The sequence below is a fragment of the Talpa europaea genome, assembly GCF_964194135.1.
Source record: "Talpa europaea genome assembly, chromosome: 8".
Taxonomy (NCBI): Eukaryota; Metazoa; Chordata; class Mammalia; order Eulipotyphla; family Talpidae; genus Talpa; species Talpa europaea.
In genome coordinates this window covers 33,529,903-33,552,446 of record NC_140075.1, presented here as the reverse complement: position 1 = coordinate 33,552,446, position 22,544 = coordinate 33,529,903, and the positions used below count along the sequence as shown (strand labels likewise).

General features: G+C 45.7%; 1 protein-coding gene across 1 annotated transcript; it reads left to right on the top strand.

The window, feature by feature from the left end:
• Nucleotides 1–4,452: 4,452 nt before the first annotated feature.
• Nucleotides 4,453–22,096, top strand: EPB42 (erythrocyte membrane protein band 4.2; the record flags this gene model as incomplete). Its single annotated transcript, XM_084240138.1, has 14 exons — nucleotides 4,453–4,515; nucleotides 4,776–4,863; nucleotides 6,042–6,227; nucleotides 6,852–7,085; nucleotides 9,917–10,035; nucleotides 10,949–11,053; nucleotides 11,981–12,158; nucleotides 12,729–12,867; nucleotides 13,172–13,275; nucleotides 13,984–14,226; nucleotides 15,271–15,570; nucleotides 18,064–18,224; nucleotides 20,068–20,201; nucleotides 21,934–22,096. The coding sequence occupies 14 exons, from the start codon at nucleotides 4,453–4,455 to the stop codon at nucleotides 22,094–22,096; spliced, it is 2,217 nt and encodes a 738-aa protein (XP_084096264.1).
• Nucleotides 22,097–22,544: the final 448 nt, after the last annotated feature.

Here is a 22,544-nt window from a genome sequence, read left to right as displayed (position 1 = left end):
TTGGTGGTGGGTGTGGTGTGATGATCTATATCTGAGTAGGTGTGAGCCATTTCCCCTAAATCACATATGGTGTTGTAAACCAATGTTACCTCAATAGAAAGAAAGAAAGAAAGAAAGAAAGAAAGAAAAAAAAATGAGAGAGGGAGGGAGAGAGGGAGAAGGGGCCTAAGCCTCAAGGGGAAAGGCCTGACCCAGTGGGTAAGTTGTAGTGGGTTTGGATGTTGGTTCATACTCTCCCACTCTCAGGTGCTCAAAGGATCCCTTCTCACAGTGTGACTTAAACCTTGAAAAATAATCTTAAATCAGTTGGAAATGGTTTATTTCTCATTTATGGGTGATGTATTCTACAGTTACTAGTCATGGTATAGTCTGCATTTCCCAGAACTACTTTGAAAATATCTTCATTGTTCATTACACAAAGATGTTGTGTAATGTTTGTTGCACGTTTGAAGGGAGTCAAGATTTTCAACAGATTAAAGGGATGACAGCTCAAACAAAAAACTTGTAGCAGGTAAGGGTGTGCAAGCACAAGTAGACTTGCAGAGTGTGTCTCAAGTTCTGCAGTGAAGCCCAGCTGCTCACACACTTTCTCTGTGCTGTGGCACAATAAGGTAAAAGGAAGCATTCCCATCCAGAACCCTAGCTCAGCTCTTTGCCACTAATGAGCTGAGAGAGCACTGTCTATCCCACTGAAATGCAAAAAGAGTTGTGTATTGACCCTCAAGTTGCTGGGGTCTAACCACTTCAGAAAACAGCATGACACTTCCTCAAAAAAAAAATTAAAATAAGGGCCTCCCTGGTGGTACAAGGGGTTAAGTCTCAGCACTATGAAGCTATCAGCAGTCACTGCAGAATGAGTTCAGTCCCCGGCCAGGGAGCTAACCTACATGGTACAGCAGACCTCTCCTGTCTCACCTGCTGCACCGCTCTGAGGATAAAATTCAAAATCCTTAATTGTCCAATATTTTGTTCCTGCCTTAACTCTCCCATCCAAGTACTAACCAGGCCCGACCCTGCTTAGCTTCCGAGATCAGACGAGATCGGGCGCGTTCAGGGTGGTATGGCCGTAGACCCTGCCTTAACTCTCTCTCTCACAATCTGTGTTCCAGTTTCACTGACTTTCTTTCTATTGCTCCCTGCCTCAGGGGGTCTACAGATGCAATTCTCTTTTCTTCCTCCCACCCCATCCTTTGCCACATTGCCTAGCTAACTCCTATTTATTCTTTCATTTCTAGTTACATATCACTTTCCTAAGAAGTCCTCCCTGACCTTCACACCTGTGTCCTAAAATTTGGAATTTCTTTTTTAAAGCATTTATCACAATGGGAAGTAAACTCTCACTGTAGGCATTTAGTACTGTTTCTCCCTGCTGGAATGTAAGTTCCTGGGTCCAGGGACATATCAATCTTTATTATTGTATAACCAGTACCCAATACAATTCTTGATGCACAATAGTACTTAATAAGTATTTGGGTCATGAATGAATAAATAAGTCTTTCTTGAGGACACGCCAGTTGAAGACTTGTTTTTCTGCCAGGTCTGCCAGGACAGACCTTTCTGGTCTCTCCTCCCTCCTCCCTCTTCACATTCCCCACTCACTTTTCTCCAGCTCAAACAGAATACATTATCTGTCTCATCATGGGATCCCCCCAAAATGCCCCAACTGAAATGCTGCCAGAGAGTGATTATTTGTGAAATCCCATGAGAATTATACCAGGAAAGAGAAGAGTCTCTTTGCTAGTACCAGAAGAGTGGAAAACCCCAAAAGGAAAGTCAGGCTGTGACACCCCCACTTCCTTTTCAGGTAGGGGGTTCACAGTGGGGGAAAATGTCTTCTGCTTATCATTTTCTTTCCTTGGCAAGGTTTTGTTACTCTTTTATCATAAAACATAGCCTAATGGGGACCTCCCTGGTGGCGCGAGGGGTTAAGACACAACACATGAAGCTATCCACAGCCACTGAAGCAAGAATTCGAAACGTGGCCAGGGAGCCACCCACATGGTGCGGCAGACCTCGCCTGACTTGCCCACTGCTCCCCTCAGCAGTGTATTTCAGTAGATCCACCTGTTCTGTTCCCCACTCTGTCTCTGTTGAATCCTCTCACCCCCTGGCCTGTACCCCAGCTCTTGTACGCATGAATAAATAGATCTTTTTTCCTTTTCCTTTTTTTTTTTTTTTTTTGTGGGACCCTCGCTGGCCGCCGGGGAACGAACCGGCGCTGCAGAGGCTGTGGGAGTGCTCAACTGCTGCGCCACTGGGGGAGGCCCATAAATAGATCTTAAAAAAAAATTTAAAAAAATAAAAAAACAGGGCCTCCCCGGTGGTGCAGCGGTTGAGCACTGGGTTGCGAGGCTGCCTGCAGCCTCTGCGGCGTCGGTTCGATCCCCGGCTGCTCCCCGGCGACCAGGGGAGGGTCCCGCATGGCGCGCAGACCTCTCCTGCTGCCCGCTGCTCCCCTCAGCAGTGTACTTCGGTCCTTCTGCCTGCTCTGCTCCCCGCTCTGGCTCTGGTGAATTCTCTCACCCTCCTGCTCTTCTGACTGTACCCAGTGCATGTATAAATAAATAAATAAAATCTTTAAAAAAAATAATATGGTTAATTTAAAAAAACAAACAAACAAACAAAAAAAACACAACATAGTCTTATGGTAAAAAGATACTAAAGGACATATAGAAAAAAAGCCTAATTCCAAGTCACTGAATTTCCCTATACAGAAGCATTATCTTTTCAGAAATATTATATGCAAACACAAAAAAATTCATATGCAATATATTCTCTCCTCACACACCCTTTAAACTAAGGTAGCATACTGTTCACACTGTTTTACTCCTTGCTTATTCAATTTAATAATAGACTTGGAAATCCTCCCATCAGTTTATATACAGCTACTTTGTTCTCTCTTTTTTTTTTAATATTTATTTATTTATTTATACAAGCACTGGGTACAGTCAGAAGCGCAGGAGGGTGAGAGAATTCACCAGAGCCAGAGCGGGGAACAGAACAGACAGACTGACAAATACACTGCTGAGGGGAGAAAGCAGGCTTCAGGAGAGCACACCATGCAAGACCCTCATCTGGCAGCTGGGGATCAAACCGGCGCTGCAGAGGCTGCAGGCAGCTTTACAGCCCAGCGCTCAACCGCTGCACCACCGGGGAGGCCCCTACTTTGTTCTTTTTTATGCTTCTATAGTACTCCATGGAATGCAAGTTCCTTAATTAAATTATTGCTATTATTTAGGAACATTTAGGTAGTTTCTAATATTTTGCTATTGTAACTATCAGTGCACTGGATATACCTGTAAATTTCATTCTACAAATGTTTGGTCATTTATATGATAAGAGTATCTAGAAGTATAATAGCTGACCAAAAGTATAGATTTTGATATTTTCCCTAATTTCCCTCCATAAAACTAAACCAACTTACACACCTATAAGCACAATAAGAGAAAAACTATTTCCCAAACCAGCACTCACTCAGTTTATTTTTTCATTTGTATTAAATGAAGTTGGATATTTTTTCATGTATTTAGGAGACATCAGAATTTCCTTTTCTGTGATTATCTATCATATCTTTCACAGTTTTTCTATTGATTTGTTGTTCCTATTGATTTGCAAGCATACTTTACATTAAGGAAATGAAAACCCTTTGTTAAAAAGGATTTTTTTCTGCTGTTATTACTACTGTAAATTGAAACTTATTCACATTTTCTGACTGGTTGTTGACTATATGTATGAAAACTATTGGTTTCTATAATTTTGGTGCTAGCCAACCTACTAAATTATCTTCTTTTCTACTCATGTTTAAAGTAGATTCATGTTCTCCAGGTAAAAATTATATCATGTTCAAATAATGAAACTTTACCTTTCATTTCTCATGAAGAATGGGGGGAACATAATAATATTCTTCAAATGGACAAGGTTTCAAAAGCATAAAAGGGTAAAAAGCAGAAAAATTAGTTTCCTACTCCACTCCTCAAGTGTCTCCCCACAGGCCACCAATAATCCCTGCAGTTTCTTTGATATCCTTCTAATACATATCCCATACATGTGCAGGCTTGTACAGTTGCTCTAAGAGTGCTTCTGGCAACATAGTCTCAGAAGCTCAGGTAAAAGCTGGGCTTTTAGGAAAATCAAAGGGCCAAACAAGAGATGCTCTCCTGTGCCGTGTCTTCTCAGTGACTAAACGAGCAGAGGTAGAGAGACATAAGCACTTCATCCAAAAATAGCTCCAAACTTTTCTGGTAGAATGTCCCAGACCAACAGGCTTGGAAGAGCAGAACACTTGCTTCTGCTTTTAGGACACTTATTTTTACCAACAAATTCTACCTCCTTATCTGTTTCACACAGACGAATCCCAGACACACGCTATTTCTCTGTATTACTGAATCAGCCCATGAATACATAGCAACTTGCAGACCATGATAAATTAGAGTCTGCGATTTGGAGCTGCAAATGGGTTTCGAGTTTGTGGAATCATCTCCTCCAGAGTCTTTCAGTGTTGTCCAGGTGACATCTGTGAGTCTCTCAAGGCTACTGAGTAACACAATTATAAGTTTCTTCAGGGCTTTTCCAGCTGATAGAGTGCCCCACCCCACTCCCCTACTCTACACTGCTGCCTGAGCCTCCAGCACAAGAGATAAAATGAAAAAGGGTCACTCCCAGCAGCTGGTCTAAAAGATACCAGCAGGACAGAAGAAACCTGTCAGCAAGCTCACAGGAGAAGTGTAAGGAAACTGCACTATTTACAAGTACTTCCATCAATTTCCATCTGGGAGACTGATTCAGGGAGTGATCCCAGAGCCAGAGTTCAAGACAGGCCTTTCCTGTGGTCAAGTGGATATCAGCCAGCAGCCATGGGACAGGGTGAGCCAAACCAGCTCCTTGTGGGCTTATTGGACTATCAGTAGCCCCTCCATCATTATGCATTTTCATTAGAGGAAGTAGGATGTGGTGGAGGGGATGGCAATGTGATATGTGATATGACACGAGGGTGTGGTAGATGGGTGCTGGTGATGATGGAGGTGATGTTGGTGGGGCTTTGGTAGTGGGTGCTGTGGTGGTGATACTGGTAGTAAACCTATGAGTTGGTAATAGAGTAGGGTTGTTGCTGGTAAGCTGGTGATCATAGTTGTGAGGATGGTGGTTAAGATGAATTTATAGCCTTATCCCAGCATCATCACATGATTGCTCTCACTGGGCTGTGATACCTATGGGAGATGACCCTGGGGTAACATGAGGGTGTCATAGCTAGTCTCAAGGTCAAATGGAAAAGAAGGGATGGTACGAGTCAGGGAATCCAGCTAAAAGGGGCAGAGGCAGATAAAAGACAAGAAAATGGGCAGACCCTGAGAATGTAGAAATCTCAGAGACCTCTTTAAAGGTCTTGCACATATACAAGTCTCACTGCAAATTATTATTGTAAAATGAGAATTACCTGATATCAGACTGTCATAATACTCTTGGGTCCCCTCCTTGTAGAGTTTTTTCTGGACTGCATAATTTGTTTGGTGAGTCTGTAGGTCAAATAACTATGTATGATCTCAGGTGAGTTGATTCTAACTCCCTGGGTCTTAGTCTTCTCATCTATAAAACAAGAGAATTGGACTCAGTGATTTCAAAACCAGCTCTAAAAGTTACCTAATTGAATTCTAAAAAAAAGTGAGTGAGGGTGAGGAAGAATTTCTACTTTATTAATTGCTTTTGGATTGTGGGCAAAAAAAGGAGATCGACAATAAGAACAAGCATTGTTCTTAGTAATAACAGCCTCGATTAATGGCATTTATGGCATATTTGACTCTGTGCTAATTGTATTATATATGTTACCTCAATTAATTGCCACAACCCTGTGAGGAAGGAGTATTATTTTAAGGAAGAGAAAACTGAAGCTCAGAGTGGTTTACCTTACTTGCCTGAGATGGCACAGCTAATAAGTAGGTTAAGCCAAGGATTTGAGCCCTGGCCTCTCTAATACCAGGGTATCTGCTTTTACTTTCATGGTCACATTTGCCTAGTCTCCATGATTTCTGCTTTTTTCCAAAAAGGACTGGGGATCAAGAGCTGCAACTTCCAGGCAGCAAGAAACAATGAAGAGCACCACACCAAGGCCTTTAGCTCCAGGCACCTCATTGTGAGGAGGGGACAGGCCTTCACCATCAGCCTGCACTTCCGAGCTCCAGTACACACATATCTGCCTGCCCTAAAGAAGGTGACCCTCATTGCTCAAACTGGTAAGTGGGGTAGGACTACGCTTTTTTGGCAGCACATCTAGGGGTAAGGGGTTTCTAGCACCCCCTCAAGAAACCATGGGGAAAATGGCCAACATAGCTCCCAATCCTCAAGAAGCCCTGTCCATCTTGTAGGGTTGCTGTATGAGATAATGTACACAGTAGCGTTCTTCATGATACAGAAGTTGCTCAGCAGCATTATCACTAAGGCATCTTTTTGGTTGCAAATAGACTATCATTTTTGTAGAAAATTGTATCCCCAGAATTATACCTAATCCAGGATAGATATAACATTTGATTGCTGTTTATTGAATCTGTACAAGTCAGATACTGTATTACAAGTGCTTTACATATAATATCTCATTAAGTGCTCATGTCACTCCTATGGCGGGTGCTATTTACAGTCCCCATTTTATATCTAGGAAACTTCTCTATGTGCCTCCACTGGCTGAGGGTCTGTGCTCTCCCTTCACCTTGACTGCTTCCCATCACTGAATGGGCCACTTTCGCTCTCATTCTCCTCATTTCAAGACCAATTTCACCTGCTCCAACTTTTGATATTTGACTTTATGACTCTGAGTTGTGACCAAGAAGTCCAAAATGACTGATTCATCTGTGTGACTGCAGGAGAGCAGCCTTCCACAAGCAACAGGACAGAAGCCGTATTTCCGATTTCCAGTCTTGGAGACCGGAAGTGGTGGAGTGCTGCGGTGGAAAGCAGAGATGCAGAGTCCTGGACTCTTTCTGTGACCACACCTGCAGATGCTGTCATTGGTCACTACTCCCTCCTGCTGCAGGTCTCTGGGCGGAAGCCACGCCTCTTGGGCCGCTTCACACTGCTCTTTAACCCCTGGGGTCGAGGTGAGTTTGAACCTCAGCTGCACAGAGGCTCAAGTCTTGGGAGCTGGGCACAGCTCTAGCAATGAGCACCAGTTCAGGCCCTGGCAGGCAGCTCCTGCTATGGCAGCAAAACAGCACTCAGTTGCTGCAGTACCTTCTCCCTGGTTGAATGGTGGGTCAGACCCAGGGTCCTGTCACCAGTGCAGCCTGGGGTTTCCCACTGAAAGCAAAGGTAAACCAAACTCGGGGGCAGGCTGGGACTATTTTAGTTTCAGTTGTTGAGATCCACTAAGGTGACCTTGGAAGAGCTATCCTTTACTATAATAATACCAGGGCAAGAAAGGGAAAAACTTCAGGAATGGAGGCAACCTGCTTTCTCCCTGGCCTCCCATGGCCTGATTCTAGGGTGAGTCCAGGTTTGTTGGTCCTGAAGCTTAAGTAATTTGGAGGGATCCACTTTAAGAAAAAGATTACAAATTTTTGAATTGCTAAGGAAGGCCCCTCCCAGGGCCTGAAAGGGTCTATGCTCATGAGGAGCCCCAAAGTTTCAGCTTCATAGTAAACCTGACCCATTCTGCTCTCTCTATTATCTCCACTTGTTCTGTTCTTACTATAGACTGCTTGGTCCTTTCCACACTGACCAACCTAAATATCTGACTGCAGTAGCCAAATAAAGGAAGGCCTACAGTAATGTAGTCTATTGGTGGGGGTTTCCTGGAATCAGGTAACCTCCTGTGGCCTGGTAACCAGAGGCCACCCCTGGTAAAGCTCAGCCCTGGTTGTTGGGGTTATTTCATGGCGTAGGAAAGGCCATCAGACATGATTACCATGCCCCAAAGAGAACCCCAGAGGGCATCTCCTTTTGCTTCCCATGCTGAAAACTAAGCCTTGTCTTTCCTTTTTAAAATCTGCCACCACCCACCTAATTGCTTGAGGTACCCTGAAGAGTTGTTTTGGGGAATGAAAAACAGCTTCTCCAGGCTTTCCTACCCTTGCCACCCAAGGCAACAAACTTGAGCCCTTTCTTGTCAAGAGTTCTGCTAGCCTGAGGGGGGGGGGCTCATTATAAGGCAGGACCGAGAAAGAGGAAACATGGAGAAATAGAAGAAATCTTCCCAGGTTCCCACAGCCCTGACTCCCTTTCTATACGGCACCTGAATCCCTGTGGGCTCTCTTTTCATTTCCTTTGCCTATGGTAGGGTTCTCCAATCCCCTCTCCTTCAGATGGGCCTGTCTGCCATCAGTTCAGGCCCTTCTTTCCTGCTCCAAGGGTTTTGGCAGATAAACAATAGATGGCAGATAAACAATACAATAGATGGTCCATTCAGGTGTCCCTTACCCAGTGTGGGTAATAAGCAAAGTCCCAGGCTCTCCACATACTGACAGAAAGACCCTCAAGTCATTCTCCTCCAAAGCCAAGGCTTTAATGTGTCCACCTTGCTGACCCTGAGTGTGAATCCAAAGCTAGGCCCAGGTGGCCTCCTCAAAGATACAGGAAAGATAGTTCTGGAACAGTGCTTGATTCAGAGGAAATTCAGTTTTGATTCTATGCCAGGATTTCTGCCTCCATGCTTGGCTTGTAGGGACCTGCCTTGGGAAGACCTTGACAAGTGAGGGTGTATGGAGATGTCCCTCTGGGAAGAGGGTGGGTGGTGGTTGACTCTGCCCATCTGGGAGGTGATTAAGAGACTTTTCAGAGCTTATCAGGCACATTGTTTATCTGTTATCTGAGTATATTTGGGAATGGGGCTCTCTTGGATTTAAAGGAAATCTTACATCTATAGTGAAAATCAGAGTCCTATTCATAAGCAGGTAAGTTTATAAAGGGGGGGGGCTGTACCAGGTGGAGAAAAGGGGCTACCTGTGCTCTGATAGCATATTGCACAGACCAAGGCTGAGTCTGGGGTTAAACACCTCAGTTTGAAGTGATTGTCAAAGATGGTCAGCTGACTTCTCAGAGAGGGCTCAGGATGGAGGGACAGGAGTCAAGTGCTCCTGGGACACATGGTTCTGTGATTTTAGGTCTTTTCAGTGCTTCCTGACGTTGAATATCTTCTCTTTCTGTTGCTTTAAGTTCCTTGCTCCTGGTAGGATGCTTGGAGGGGATGGTTTGGAAACCTTTTTTTCTTTCTAGTCTCCAGGAACCAGTCTAACCTCCCTTGACTCCACCCCAACACCAGGTGGAGAGAGGTCCCACCCTGCTCCCAGATTCCTAGAGTGGGTGACAACCTCCCTAAAAGCCCCCATCCTCCTCATGATTCCCAGCCAACCCTTGGATGAGGACATCAGCAGCAGCACTGGGCAGAGACGATGGGAATCCTACCCCCACTTGAACACCCCCACAGCAAAAAGCCAATGCTTTGGCTTCCACTGTCCCAGCCCCATTGCTCCCTCTGATCATCTTGCCAAATACTTCTCTTTCTTCTGCTCAACCCTGTCAACCTGTTTTTGTTTTTGTTTTTTAAATTGAACTTGTGGGAGAGAACAACGGGCCCTCTGGGAAACTCCCCGTGCTGTTGCCAAATTCTCTTGGGTCTAGAGACTCTGGCTGCAAGTGTATTCTGGGAACCAGTAGGCTTTTAAAGGTTGACATGTTCCTGTCTGCCCAGCTGACCAAAAGGCCACATCCTTGGCAGACCCAGGGACTGGCTCCTCTCCCCACCCTCCACCAGAGAGGATGTCAGGTCCCAGTGGAGGCAGTGAAATGAGGATGCGCCTCTCAGTCCCCACCAACCCCAGAGCCAAATGGAAACTTGGCAGCTAAACCTGACCTGGGCAGGGAGGGCAGAGGCAGGCTGTGGAGGGCAGATCTCGCACCACACAGGCCCTCATTGCTGCCTGCTTCTCACCAGAGGATGCTGTGTTCCTGGAGAATGAGGCTCAACGTAGGGAGTACGTACTGAACCAGAATGGCATCATCTACCTGGGCACAGCTGACTGCATTGAGACAATGTCCTGGGATTTTGGCCAGGTAGAGGGCTGGGGGGGGGGTCTTCCGGGAAGGAGAGGGGACAGTGGTTTCTCCCTAACATTCAATGTTCAGGACAGACAGAGCTGGCAGGTCCCAAAGTCCCATTTCTTTAGCCCATTTCAGCCAGGTGGTACCTCTCTTTCCTCAGGGCTTTATTAGACCACCCCCTACAGTTTCCAGATTTGCCTTCCTAAAGCCCACACAAATAAAATCTCTGTTAAATCCCCACATACAGAACAACAAGCAAATTCCCTAATTTGATACACAAGGCCCTTCACCGCTAAGCCACTGCTTTCCTTTCCCTGAGAGCAACTCCTGCACTAGCTCCCCACCATTCCTGAACGTGACATGCAGGCCGAATGTTCACTCAGCCTCCAATAGCTTCCATGCTTACTTCCTGGAAAACTCAGACCCATCCTTTTAGACCCCCTGAAAGCCATCCATACCCCCAAAGGCAGAATCAACTTCTCCCCTGTGCTCTCTGTTCTAGGTTGGTGTTTCTTCCTGGAGGCCCAGCTACAATGCTGAGATCTGTATTCTAAGTGGCTGTGTGTCCCTCTCCACTCTTAAGCTATGGCTCCTCAAGACAAGGAGCCAGCTTGCCATCTCCACCCGTCAGTGCTAGCAAGAGCAGTAGCAGCTCCCTAAAAAGGAAACTGAAAGGAATGAAAGGAAACACCACAGCCAGGTTCTCAACAGCTCATCCCCTATGGGAGAGTCATATGGCAGAGTAGGCAAAGCACTGGTCTGCCTGGGCACAGGGACCAGGGGCACCAGGGGACAAGGCCACAAGGGGAGAAGGAATGGAGCCCGAGTCTGGAAAAAGACAAGGGCAAGGAGACAAGGGAGGCTGTTGTGTGGGGCGAGTGCCTGGCCAGAGACTCTTCATCATGGTCCCGCGTGGTCCTTACAGTTCGAGAGTGATGTCATCGACCTCAGCCTGAGCTTACTGAGCGTGGACAAGCAGGTGGAGGAGAGGGGCAACCCCGTGCATGTGGCCTGCGTTTTGGGTGCCCTGGTGAGTGAGAAACATGGGGTGGGGAGAGGCCAGAATGGGGAGGACATCAGAAGAGTGATCTCTGACATAGTTGCCCCAGAAATTTCTCTGTAACCTCGCAAATTTCAAATCACAAATGGCCCCCTCCTCCCAAGGTCTAGGAGCCAGTTCTTAGACAAGGTTTTGAGTGTGGAGAGGACAAGAGGCTCCTCAGGGGAGAGAAAAGCAAAAGGAGGTGTCATTTCTCAGGGCACAATCCCTAATAGACTAAAATTGGAGCAGATTCCTCAGCGTACTCCTCTCTCCAGCCCCAACTTGGAGGTTGGGGTCCCTGGAAGGAAGGAAATAGAATCCAACTTAGGCTTGTTGCTAAGATGGTCAGAGGGACTTTCATTTCTAAATTGTTCTAAGAAGACACAGACCTTAAAGATAGCTTGGCGTCTTCCTGTTTTTCCTAAAAGTCCTTTCACTAATATCATGTGTTGCTCATATCCTTTTATGCCTCTGGACTCCCCTCTGAAGAAGTGGTGAGGGACAGGGACAGCCTGGGAGGAAGAGAAAGCTTGGGATAGTGAGGCTCCAGGCTCCAGGTGCAAACAGCTCAAGCTGTTAGGGCCAGAGAGCAAAGGTGCAGTGAAACCAGCCCGCTGAGAAGCAGCCAGCCTGCTCCTCTTGAGGCTTGAGCTGGGTTTGCCAGTTGGCCCACAAACACCTGTTTTTCAGAGGACTTGTTAATAAAGAGGGCTCCTGGGCCCTCCCCCCTGGAAATCATAACCCGGTAGGCTAGGGCAGGCCCAGGAACCTGAAGGTTTAACAAGTTCCAGGTGACTCTGATGTGGGGGGTTCTGTTCTCCAGGGGTAGAGAACTGCCCCTTCTGAGCCCTACTTATACCCCAGAAGCTGTCCTATCCTGGGATTCATATAACAGCCACATATTTCCCCAAACAGCTGCACGCTCTCAAGAAGAAGAGAGTCCTGCCCACTCCGCAGACCCAGGCCACCCCGGAAGGGGCCTTGCTGAACAAGCGTCGGGGCAGCGTCCCTATCCTGCGGCAGTGGCTCACAGGCCACGGGCGACCTGTGTATGCTGGTCAGGCCTGGGTGTTGGCCGCTGTTGCTTGCACAGGTAAAGAGCAGGTTTGCCTGCTGCACCATGGGTCACCCTGGCTAATGTAGAGCGTCTGTTCTGCTGTTTGGGATGCCCATGGCACCCCATGTGGGAGAGACAGCACCCAACACAGTTCCTGACTCCACTCTGCAGCATTTCCCTACCTTCATTGCAACCTTAACTACTTCAAAAACACCCTCTGGCCAAGAAACCAGCTGCTTATCCCTGGCAGCTCTTCCCATCCAGCTTCTGTTCCTGAGCAAATGTGGGCCCATCTGGCAAACTCTGCTCCCAAATTTACTTTCTCCCCAAAATATCTGCCCCTGCCCTCATAAAGCAATTCCCTAGCCCTCTGTGTGTATTCTGTGAGCTTTCCCAGCTGTGCAACTAATTTGATTTTATTTCTTGGCCTTTATACTTCCTGTGCCTGGTGTCAATCCAAGCTTCCCAGAGCCCCTGCCCTGCCTCTTTCCACCATGTCATTTAGGGCCATCCCTGCCCACAGGAGACACTGAGGATCCTACCTCCCTCACACTCCCAGGCCAGGCCTCTCTGGAGCCCTCTGACTCTCTGCCCGCTTCCACACAGTGCTCCGATGCCTGGGAATCCCTGCCCGTGTCATCACCGTCTTCGCCTCAGCCCAGGGTACCGGTGGGGAACTGCTCATAGATGAGTATTACAATGAAGAGGGGCTTCAGAATGGCGAAGGCCAGAGGGGCAGAATATGGTGAGTAGCCCAAAGGCGATGAGTTCTCCGACGTGGAAGTGCTCCAAACTTGCATGTTATCACCCCACTGGAACCCCACACCCTGAGTGGCCCTGGCACTGACAGGAGGCCTTAAAGACTCCTAGAGGTTGGACACAGTGACATGTTGGTCAGTCATGGCATACACATCCCTTCCTGGGATTGTTGCAACTACTTTTACACAGTGTCCTCCCACCCGCACTGCAAGGAGGACTCTGCCATTACTAGAACCTCTTCAGGACTAATTTTTTTTTACCACTTGAATTGTTCCCTTTGCTACCCTCAGGATATACCAGACATCCACAGAGTGCTGGATGACCCGGCCTGCTTTGCCCGAGGGCTATGGCGGATGGCAGATTATATACACAACTGCTGCTAATGGAGGTGGAGGTAAAGTCTGAGGTGGACCCAGGGACAGGACCACCTTGGGCTACACAGAGCTGCATGAGCTGCAGGAATCCCCTGTGGAGGAAACAGGAGCAGCAGATCCTCCAAAGGGGGTCTGAACCCCTAAAACAAGAGAAGGGAAGGGAATGGTAGCACCTCACAGAATGCTACCCAGATGCCAGTGGTAGCTATCTTCAGCACATGGCTGAGGAGAGACTAGCGACAGGTGAAGGAGGTAAATCTCAATGGCGGGAAAAGGGTCTTAAGATTGTTGTGGATGTGCTGGCTCTGGGACTCTAGGGTGCGACTTCTTAATGTCTGTATATGGATGAAGACATTATCAGGTTAGGGTCAGACTCGCAGAAGGAATCTTCAGAGGCCCAAAAGGATGGCTCACCTGTTCCCATAACAGAATGGTCACAGAGCCTGGCATATCTAAAGTGCTCAGTAAAGATGACCTACTTCTATATCAGTAAAAAAGCTGGTTTAGGAGCTCCTATGTGCTACATTTCTGAGGGTCTACCTGTCCAGTTTCTGACAGGGCTTCAGTCATAACCCTAACTAAAAAGTGTTGTCACTAAATAGTGTTTCACCTCTGTGAAGTCCTCTCAGAAACGCTGCTCAGTACCCACCTCTGACCTCGATCCTGGGATACAGTGTGGGGACTGAGAAGCATGGCTTCTCTTGCTCGCTGACCTGTCTTTCCCTCAGTGCTGGAGGCCTGTGAGCTGGTCCCAGTCAGAGCTGTCAAGGAGGGGACACTGGAGCTGAGCCCTGCAGTATCAGACCTTTTTGCAGCAGTAAATGCATCTTGTGTGGTGTGGAAGTGTCGTGAGGATGGGGCACTGGAGTTGACCGACTCCAACACCAAGTATGTTGGCAACAACATCAGCACCAAGGGTGTGGGCAGTGACCGCTGTGAGGACATCACGCAGAACTACAAGTACCCAGAAGGTACTGGGCAGGGGAGGGCTCCAGGCTTCTCAGCATCTGAAACCACAACAGAGGGGAAGGAATAGGCCAAACAGACATAGGCCAGAGAAAGTCACAGTCCTTTCCTTATTATATAAAACAGGATTTAACCTCTTTTCACACCACTGACATATTGGGCCAGATAACTATTTATGGCGGGGGAGGGGAGGTGGAGGCCGCTTGTGCATCATGGGACATTTAGCAGCACTCTACTAAATGCCAGCAGCCCCTCCTCCCCAATGCACACACCAGTGTAACAACCAAAAATGTCTCCAGACATTTCCAAATGTCCCCTGAGGGGCAAAACTGTCCTCAGTTGAGAACCACTGCTATGAAACAATACAACAGCTTACTACCAAACTCAGCTGCCTCAAGATGTTCTCCCTTCCCCCTCTCCACCAACACCCCCCCCCACCTGTTCCTCCCTCCTTGTTTGTTAATGGCGCTACCGTCCACCTATTTGTCCAAACAAGAAGGCTTGCACTTTCTTGAGTCTTTGCCCTTTACCATCCCACACTACTCTCACCTGTCTTCTCGTCTCCTTCCCCACTGCCTCATCATCTCTTGTTTGCAGTACTACAGCAGTGTTTTCACTGGACCCCCTGCCTCCATTCTCTCCATCACTGCTCCTGTTACAACTGTCAGTTTCCAGAATGAGTTTTCCAAGACACAACGGTAACCATGTTACTTCCCTGTTCCAGAATGGCCCCCATTGTCCTTGGAGTAAGCTCAAACTCCTTCACTTAAGGAAGATTTAAGTCCCTGAAAAATTGTCCTCAGAGACAGTGTGACTTTTTCAAAAGTTTACTCCCCTGCTGCTCTAGGCAAATGTATATATAGCACTTGAACTTCCCTGAGTGACTTGGAAAAGACACACTGAGGTAGAGCTGCTTAACACACACATTTTTAAAAACTAAATATGGTCTTAGAGGTGTGCAGAGCTCTGTGACTTTGGCATTGGGGCAGCATTAGGTAAATAAATCTTAATGTTGGGTAAGACATTTGCTTTGTTTTTCCCTTCTTTAGGATCACTTCAAGAAAATGAGGTGCTGGAGAGAGTTAAGAGTGAGAGAATGAAACATGGCAAAGACAATGGTATCCACCCCCCAAGTCTCGAGGTTGCTGATCCTCTATACCTGTTCTTGGAAGCACCCTGCTCCCTACCCCTGGGAGGTGATGCTCAGCTCTCTGTGACCCTGGTTAACCCCAGTAACCAGGAGAAAGCTGTGCAGCTGGCATTTGGGGTGCAGGCAGTGTACTACAATGGTGTCCTTGCTGCCGAGCTCTGGAGACAGAAGCTACTCCTTACACTCAGCGCCAACCTGGGTAATTGTTTATGTCTTGTCCCAGCCACCCAGCTCCTATCCTGGGTAGGCAGCAGACATAGGTCTGAAGAGCCCCTGCAGTCTGAAGAAAGGACTTCTAGCCCCTAGTGTGCACACTCTCAAACCAACCCTCCTTCTCAATACATATTTGGCTTCACATGGGGGAAAAACACAGCCACACTTTTATCTGCACTCAGGTTATCAGATTATGGGAACTGTGGAAGAAGTGTGTGATAAGGTAAAGAGAGTACAATAGCAGGGGTGCATCTTGCTGAGACTGAAATAGGCTGCCTCCAATTTAGACTGCACTTATGTCTTAAAAGATGAGTAAGAGAGTGACAGAGAAAAGTGAGTCAAGGAGATTTGAGGCAAAAGGGGGGTGAAATTCACTGGACTAGAGTAGTTCTCTCAAACTCTGCTGTGCATTAGAATCAGCTGGGGAAGTTCAATGCTCAGCCTGCACCCCAGACCAATTAAATCAGAAACTTCACAGTTGGACCCAAATATCAATTTTTAAAAAAATTCTTTGGGTGTTTACAAAACTTGTGCAGTTTGAGAATCAGTGGACAGCTTGTCTGTAGTATTGCAATAGCCCACTAACTGGCCCCTCTGCCTCCAGTCACTGCACCATCTTACCGTTCCAAGGGGATGAGCGAGGAGTGTGGGGAATGACTAGAGAGCTGGATGGGACTAGATCATGAAGGGACTTATATATCATGTTAAAGAGTTTGAGTTTTGTCCTCTGGGAACAAGGGGAATCAATGTGATTAGAAATTCATTTTTTAAAAAGAACTTTTGTCAGAACGGAATGGAGGGAACTGTATTACAGTAGTGGTGCTCAAACTTGGCTTTGTGTTGATTCACCTGGGAACTTTAAAAAACTGATACCTAGACCTCATCACCAAGGTCTGATGTAATTGATATGGCCTGACACTGGGTTTGTTTTATAAAGCTCCTCAGATGATTCTAATGCACATCTGATGTTGAGACTACTGGATGAGAGGCTGGAAAGTTTTGCAATAACCAAGTCAAGAAATGAAAGACAAACTGAACTAGCAGCACTTAGAATATTAAGGGGGTAGAATAGATTGAACTTGAGAATGTGTGTATGTGGGGTGGGGGGTTGCCTCCAGTTTGGGTGAGTCTCTAGAATAAGAAAAATGAGGAACAAATTGGGAGAAAGATGATGAATTCTATTTGTGGCATGTTGGTTTTGAAAACCTATGAGACATCCAAGTAGAGATGGCTAGTAGGCAACTGGAAACCCAAGCCTGATATTCAAAGAAAAGGACTGGAGAGACATGGGAATCCCAGCACAGAGTCAGGACGTGGATGAACTCATGGCAAAGAGAGAGAGTGAAGAGGGTACTCCAGGCAGCACTGTCATGTAGAGGGCAGTCAGTCAAGGCAAGAGAAGAGAGAGACTGAAGTCAGAGAGAGGAAGGCAGCACAAAGCAAGGTCTGCAGAGAGACCACAAGATGTCAAGGCTGACACTAAGAGAGTAGCTGTACCTAAAAGCAATGCCACAGGCCAGCGACCTGGGGGTTAAATCGAATGAGAGTTGAGAAGGCGAGACAAGGCGCACAGTCCTACCTGGAAGGGTGGATGGAAAGAGAAGACAAACTGGATGGAAATCAGTCAGGGACACTGGGTAGAGGAAAACATTAATCAGCAGAGAGCAAATGACTTAAGCCTCAGGAAAGATGGGTTCTAACTGATGATACAACTCCTGGGAAAAATGAGCAGTAACTAGGATAATTATAGCTCATGTTTATTGAGAGCTATTTCTGCCAAAAATGATGTTAATGTTCTATATGCATTATTTCATTTATCTTCGTAACCTTATGAAGCAAGGAACCATTGTTATCCCCACTTTACAGAGGAGGAGCCTGAGACACAGAGAGGTTAAATAATTTGCTCAAGGTTACACCGCAAGTCAGCATGTGCTCAGGATAGAGCATAAATTTAAAAAGCAGAGGATTCGACTTGGGCAGGGGAGATATTGCCTCTTCCTGTGGGGAGTCACTGACAGTGGAGAGAGATGTCTGCAGATTGGGAATGGGAATGAGTTTGAGAGCATCTGTCAAGGATAAAGGATGGCTTCATTTTCTCTGCAGAAGGGAAAGAGAATAAGCAGTCAATGGGAAGGAACTAAGTAAATATATTCAGCAACAATTGTGTGGCAGAATCTGAGATAAGCACTTCATTTGGTATCTCATTTAACAAAAACCATTCCACTAGTGGCTGTTAATATTCGATAAAGAAACTGAAGCTGAAGAGCTAAACTTGCTCTAGTTCCTAGGGACCTTTCCACGGTCCCATTGAGGTAGTATGCAGTGATGGTTGTGGGTTGGGTGTCAAGTGAGTCAAAAACTTGAGGTTACTGAGAACGAGACATCTTTCTGGCTTCAGTGAGTCCTGAGTACTTTGCTTTGTGTAATGATTGCTTGTTTCTGGGGTGTGCACACACTCATCACCTGTAATTTGTTTTAGTTAAGAAAATCACCACCAGCCTGTCCTTCTCCTATTTTGAGCAAAGCCCACCAGAGAACAGCTTTCTCAGATTCACAGCTATGGCAACACACTCCGAGTCCAGCATTAGCTGCTTTGCTCAGGAAGACATCGCCATCTGTAGACCTCATCTTGCCATTGAGGTAGGCCCTAGTCCCTCTCTGAATTGCTCTCACATACTACTACTCAGGTCCCCATTTCAGAAGTAATTGTTTCCATATTTTAACTATTGTAAATAGTGCTGCAATAAACACACAAGTGCAGGTTTCTCTTCAAATTAGTGTTTTAGTGTACTGTGGGTATATTCTCAGGAGTGGAATCACTGGATCCTCTCCTGGTAAATCCATTTTTAGTGTTTTGAGGGTCCTCCACACAGCTTTCCATAGTGGCTGCACCAGTTTGCATTCCCACCAGCAGTGTAAGAGGGTTCCTTTTTCTCCACATCTGTTGTTGCCAGTTTAAGATGGGTATCTCAGGCCCAGTAGGTTCATTGTCAGTTCTTGCAGACAAAAAGATAATTTTGGAGCCTTTATTAGATTTTTATAGGTCTTTATTGCTGAATCAGGGGACAAACCAGCTTTCTCTCAGTATTTCCTTCGTGGTCTCCTCCCTCAGTCTCATAGTGAGGCCACCCTCATAACCCCTCACCCCACACCCAGGACTGGTGTCCCCATTTACATATGTACATGCCCCAGGCGTACCTAATTATAGGTGCAGTTGAAAGACCACAGATACTAATGGCAGAATGGCAGTAAAAAAGCCTGATAACTTCATTTACCCTACAATGGGCGATTCTCACTGGTGTGAGGTTCATTGTGGTTTTGACTTGCATTTCCCTGATTATAAATGATGTTGAGTATTTTTTCATATACCTGTTGGCCATTTGCATTTCTCCTTTTGAAAAGTGTCTTTTTAGTTCCACTGCTCATTTTTGATTGGGTTGTTTGTTTTTGTTGAGTTGTATAAGCTCTTTGTAGATCTTTGATATCTTTATTAGTTCCATGATGTGCAAATATTTTCTCCCATCCCGTGGGGTGTCTTTTCGTTTTGGTTACTGTCTCTTTTGCTGTGTAGAAGCTTTTTAGTTTGATGTAGTCTCTGCTGTTTTTCCTTTCCTTCATTTTCTTTGCTTCTGGGGATAAGTTTCAAAGATGTTTCTCAGATGTATGTATCTGTTTCCCAGATGTATGCCTGTTTTTTCCTACATATTTTATTGTTTCAAGTCTTACATTCAATTCTTTTATTCATTTTGAGTTGGTTTTTTCTTTTGATACAAAAGCCCTGTGAGATGGAATTGTTCCCAATATTAGATGAAGAAATAGTCCTAGATAACAATATATCCAAGATCATAAAATGGGAGTTTAGCAGTTTGGGGCTCTTGGTCCAGTTCCACATATCTACCCTGATCAAATGGAATGTGATCTTGTCCCTGTCTAGTTGAATGAGAGCGAAGTGTTTGGTCTTTTATGGAAGTGCTTTAATAGAGGTAAAAAGTTGCTATGAGCTAAGTGAAGAAAAGGGGATTAATTCCAGTTTAGTGGTTTGATGATTTCATGGAGGAGTTAGCATTTCTGCTGGGCCTTGGAAAATGGATGAGTTTTTAGTGCAGAGGTGGGAAAGTTCCCCGCAGGCAGAAGACTGTGCAAAGAGACCCAAAGGAAGAGGGTCTGAGGGTTGTGCTGAGGATGGGAAATTGCCCAAAATGGCTGGGATGTCGTTTCATCAAGTGAAGAAAATGGAAACCTCTGAGGTTTCTAAGTGGAAGAAAGGTACCATCAAAGATGGTCAGTGATGAGTCAATAAAATCAAGGTTGAAGAGTAAAGTCAGGAAGACCAGCTAGAGACGTAAGGAAGCTAGCTATAGAGTTTGGGTCAAGATGGCAGAGAAAGGAGAGTAACTGAGGGGGCATAAACAGGGTTCCCAGGAGGAGGAATGACTTCCACTCTGTTCTTAGACTATGCTCCAGGTTTTGCCCTTTCCCACAGATGCCAGAGACTGCAAAGCAGTATCAACCTCTCACCGCCTCAGTCAGCATTCATAACTCCCTAGACGCTCCCATGAAGGACTGTGTGATCACCATTCTTGGAAGGGGGCTCATTCACAAAGAGAGGAGCTACAGGTAAGAGACTACAAACTTCTCATCCTACTGACACAACTCAACAGGTCAGAAAGGAGGGGGTAAATACTCCCAGAAGTTGAACTAAAGGATCTGAACCTCTCTCATCCTGGAACTCCCATGTCTATAGGGCTAGGAGTAAGGGAGACTGGGTGTCCTTTGGGTGCCCACCTGACCCTGGTTGCTACCCTAGTCATGCAGGTGATTGCTGGTGATTCTAGGTGATGGGGTTAAGGCTGACTACTAGAGGATTTCACAGGGTGGGGAGGCTGCCTCTTGGTAGCTGTGTTCACAATATAGAATTTTATTTATTCAACTACCCCCTTGTATTCCTACGTCCCACTCCCATTCCCACCTCCTTTTGTTAGTGTGTATAAAACGTGCACTATTTTTCATGAGCCTGTATTTTAAGTTAATAATATTATGTTGAACTTTTCCTAACTTTTCTCTTAAAACTGTGTTTTTGTGATTCATCCACATGTCAAATCTGTAGCTTCTGCTATATAACATTCCACATATCCCCTAGTTCCTACCACTCCACTCCCCTCCACAATGATGGACACCCACAGTGCCTCCAACTCTTAAACACCACAATACTATTGCAATGACCATCCTCACACATGACCCTTACATACTGGTTGGAAACTTTGGGGGAGGCAGTGATTATTTATGCCAGGGATGGAACTGCTGGATGATAGGATATGACTTGGTCTGACCAGGTGCTATCAGATTTGTTTGCAGAATGGCTGGAGGAGCCTGGGCTCCTCCCAACTGGATATGACAGTTCCTGTATTCCTACCACTCCTCCCTCTTGGCAATATTATTCCAGTCTAATAGAAATGAAGTAATACCTTATTGTGCTAATTTGTAACTCTTCATGTTGTTAGCCTTTTTTGTTTCCTCCTTTAATCTTTGTTTACTTTTCTTTTGGTGGTCCTGTCTTTCTTCCTTGTTGATCTACAGGAGTTCTCTGTATAATCTAAATATTAGTCCCTTGTTGGTTTTCAAATGTCACAAAAATGTTTCATTAGCCTCCTCTTGTTATGCCCCTGCATCTTGTGTTGAATAGTGTACACAATGTACAGTTGAGGGTTGAGGCCTTCTCCTACCCTTCCTGAGGTCCTTGACGGGTTGTCTGGTTACTGAGCCATTGATTCATTCTCATGAAACTCAGTGAGTTGCTTGCCAACAAGTTGAGAGGAAGGGCTGCCAACATTTATTAGATTTTTGTGGTCTCCCAGATCAATTCTGGGATGAAGCACCTCAAAGGAAACTCGTACTTTTCCCTCAGTCACCAAGAGAAAGCTCACAGGCAGGGTGGGGTTGTGACAGAGTTCCAAACACCACTTCTGAACATAGTAAACATCTTCTCAAAATGCCTATTCTACCTATTGCAGTTAGCAATTAGTAAGTGAGGGTTCCAGAATCATAGCTCTTCAAAACATACCCCAGTCCCACTACTAAAAACTGGACCAGACTGAAGTCACAGGTGATTAAAAAAACAACACATTCAGTGTGGAAGCCCTTAGAATAGGGTGTTTCTCTTCTCAACCATGCAACTGTTAACTACAGGGAGACTCCTGTCATCTAGCTCCTTAAAACTGCCTCTTTTCAATAGCAAGGTTCTTAGATGTTCATTTCTTCACATTCCACGTCTTCAAGTACAGAAAGATCAAAGTCACTGGGACCAGTAAAGCAATGAACCTGAACAGAACTACCTTTTCTTTTACTGCAGGCTAGGTTCAGTGCGGCCTGGAAATACCTTGCGTACCCAGTTCCACTTCACACCAACGCACGTGGGGGTCCAGAGGCTCATTGTGGAAATGGACTGCAACATGTTCCAGAACCTAACCAACTACAGAAATGTCACTGTGGTAGCCCCTGAACTTCCAGCTTAAACTTCCAGCTCTAGCATCACTTTCCCCAGGCACCCTCTGGAATCTAAAATCTAAAACCAAACTAGTTATCAAACAAGTGAATTTCTATTCAAATTGAGGAGAAGAGTGACAAAGAACAAAACTAGATTCCCATAAATCAATAGGAAAAGACACTCATTTCTGTTACTCCAGCTTAAGGCAGCTGTGTGAAGACTAGTCGTATTAGAATGTGTCTTAGAATAAAAATTCTAGAATGTTGTAGAAACTACTAGGTTTGAGCGACAAAAGGAAGCCTTTGAAAAGGTACTTCAGATTTTGGGGGTTCAAGGTTTTTCTTAACCATTTTACTGCTCACGAACATGTAAATCATTTTCATTTTTCTGATGAAGTAGGACAATGTTGCAAGAATGTCACTTAAACACGGAATACAGAAAAAGGATCAGATAAAGCCAAACTAGTAACAAAGTCT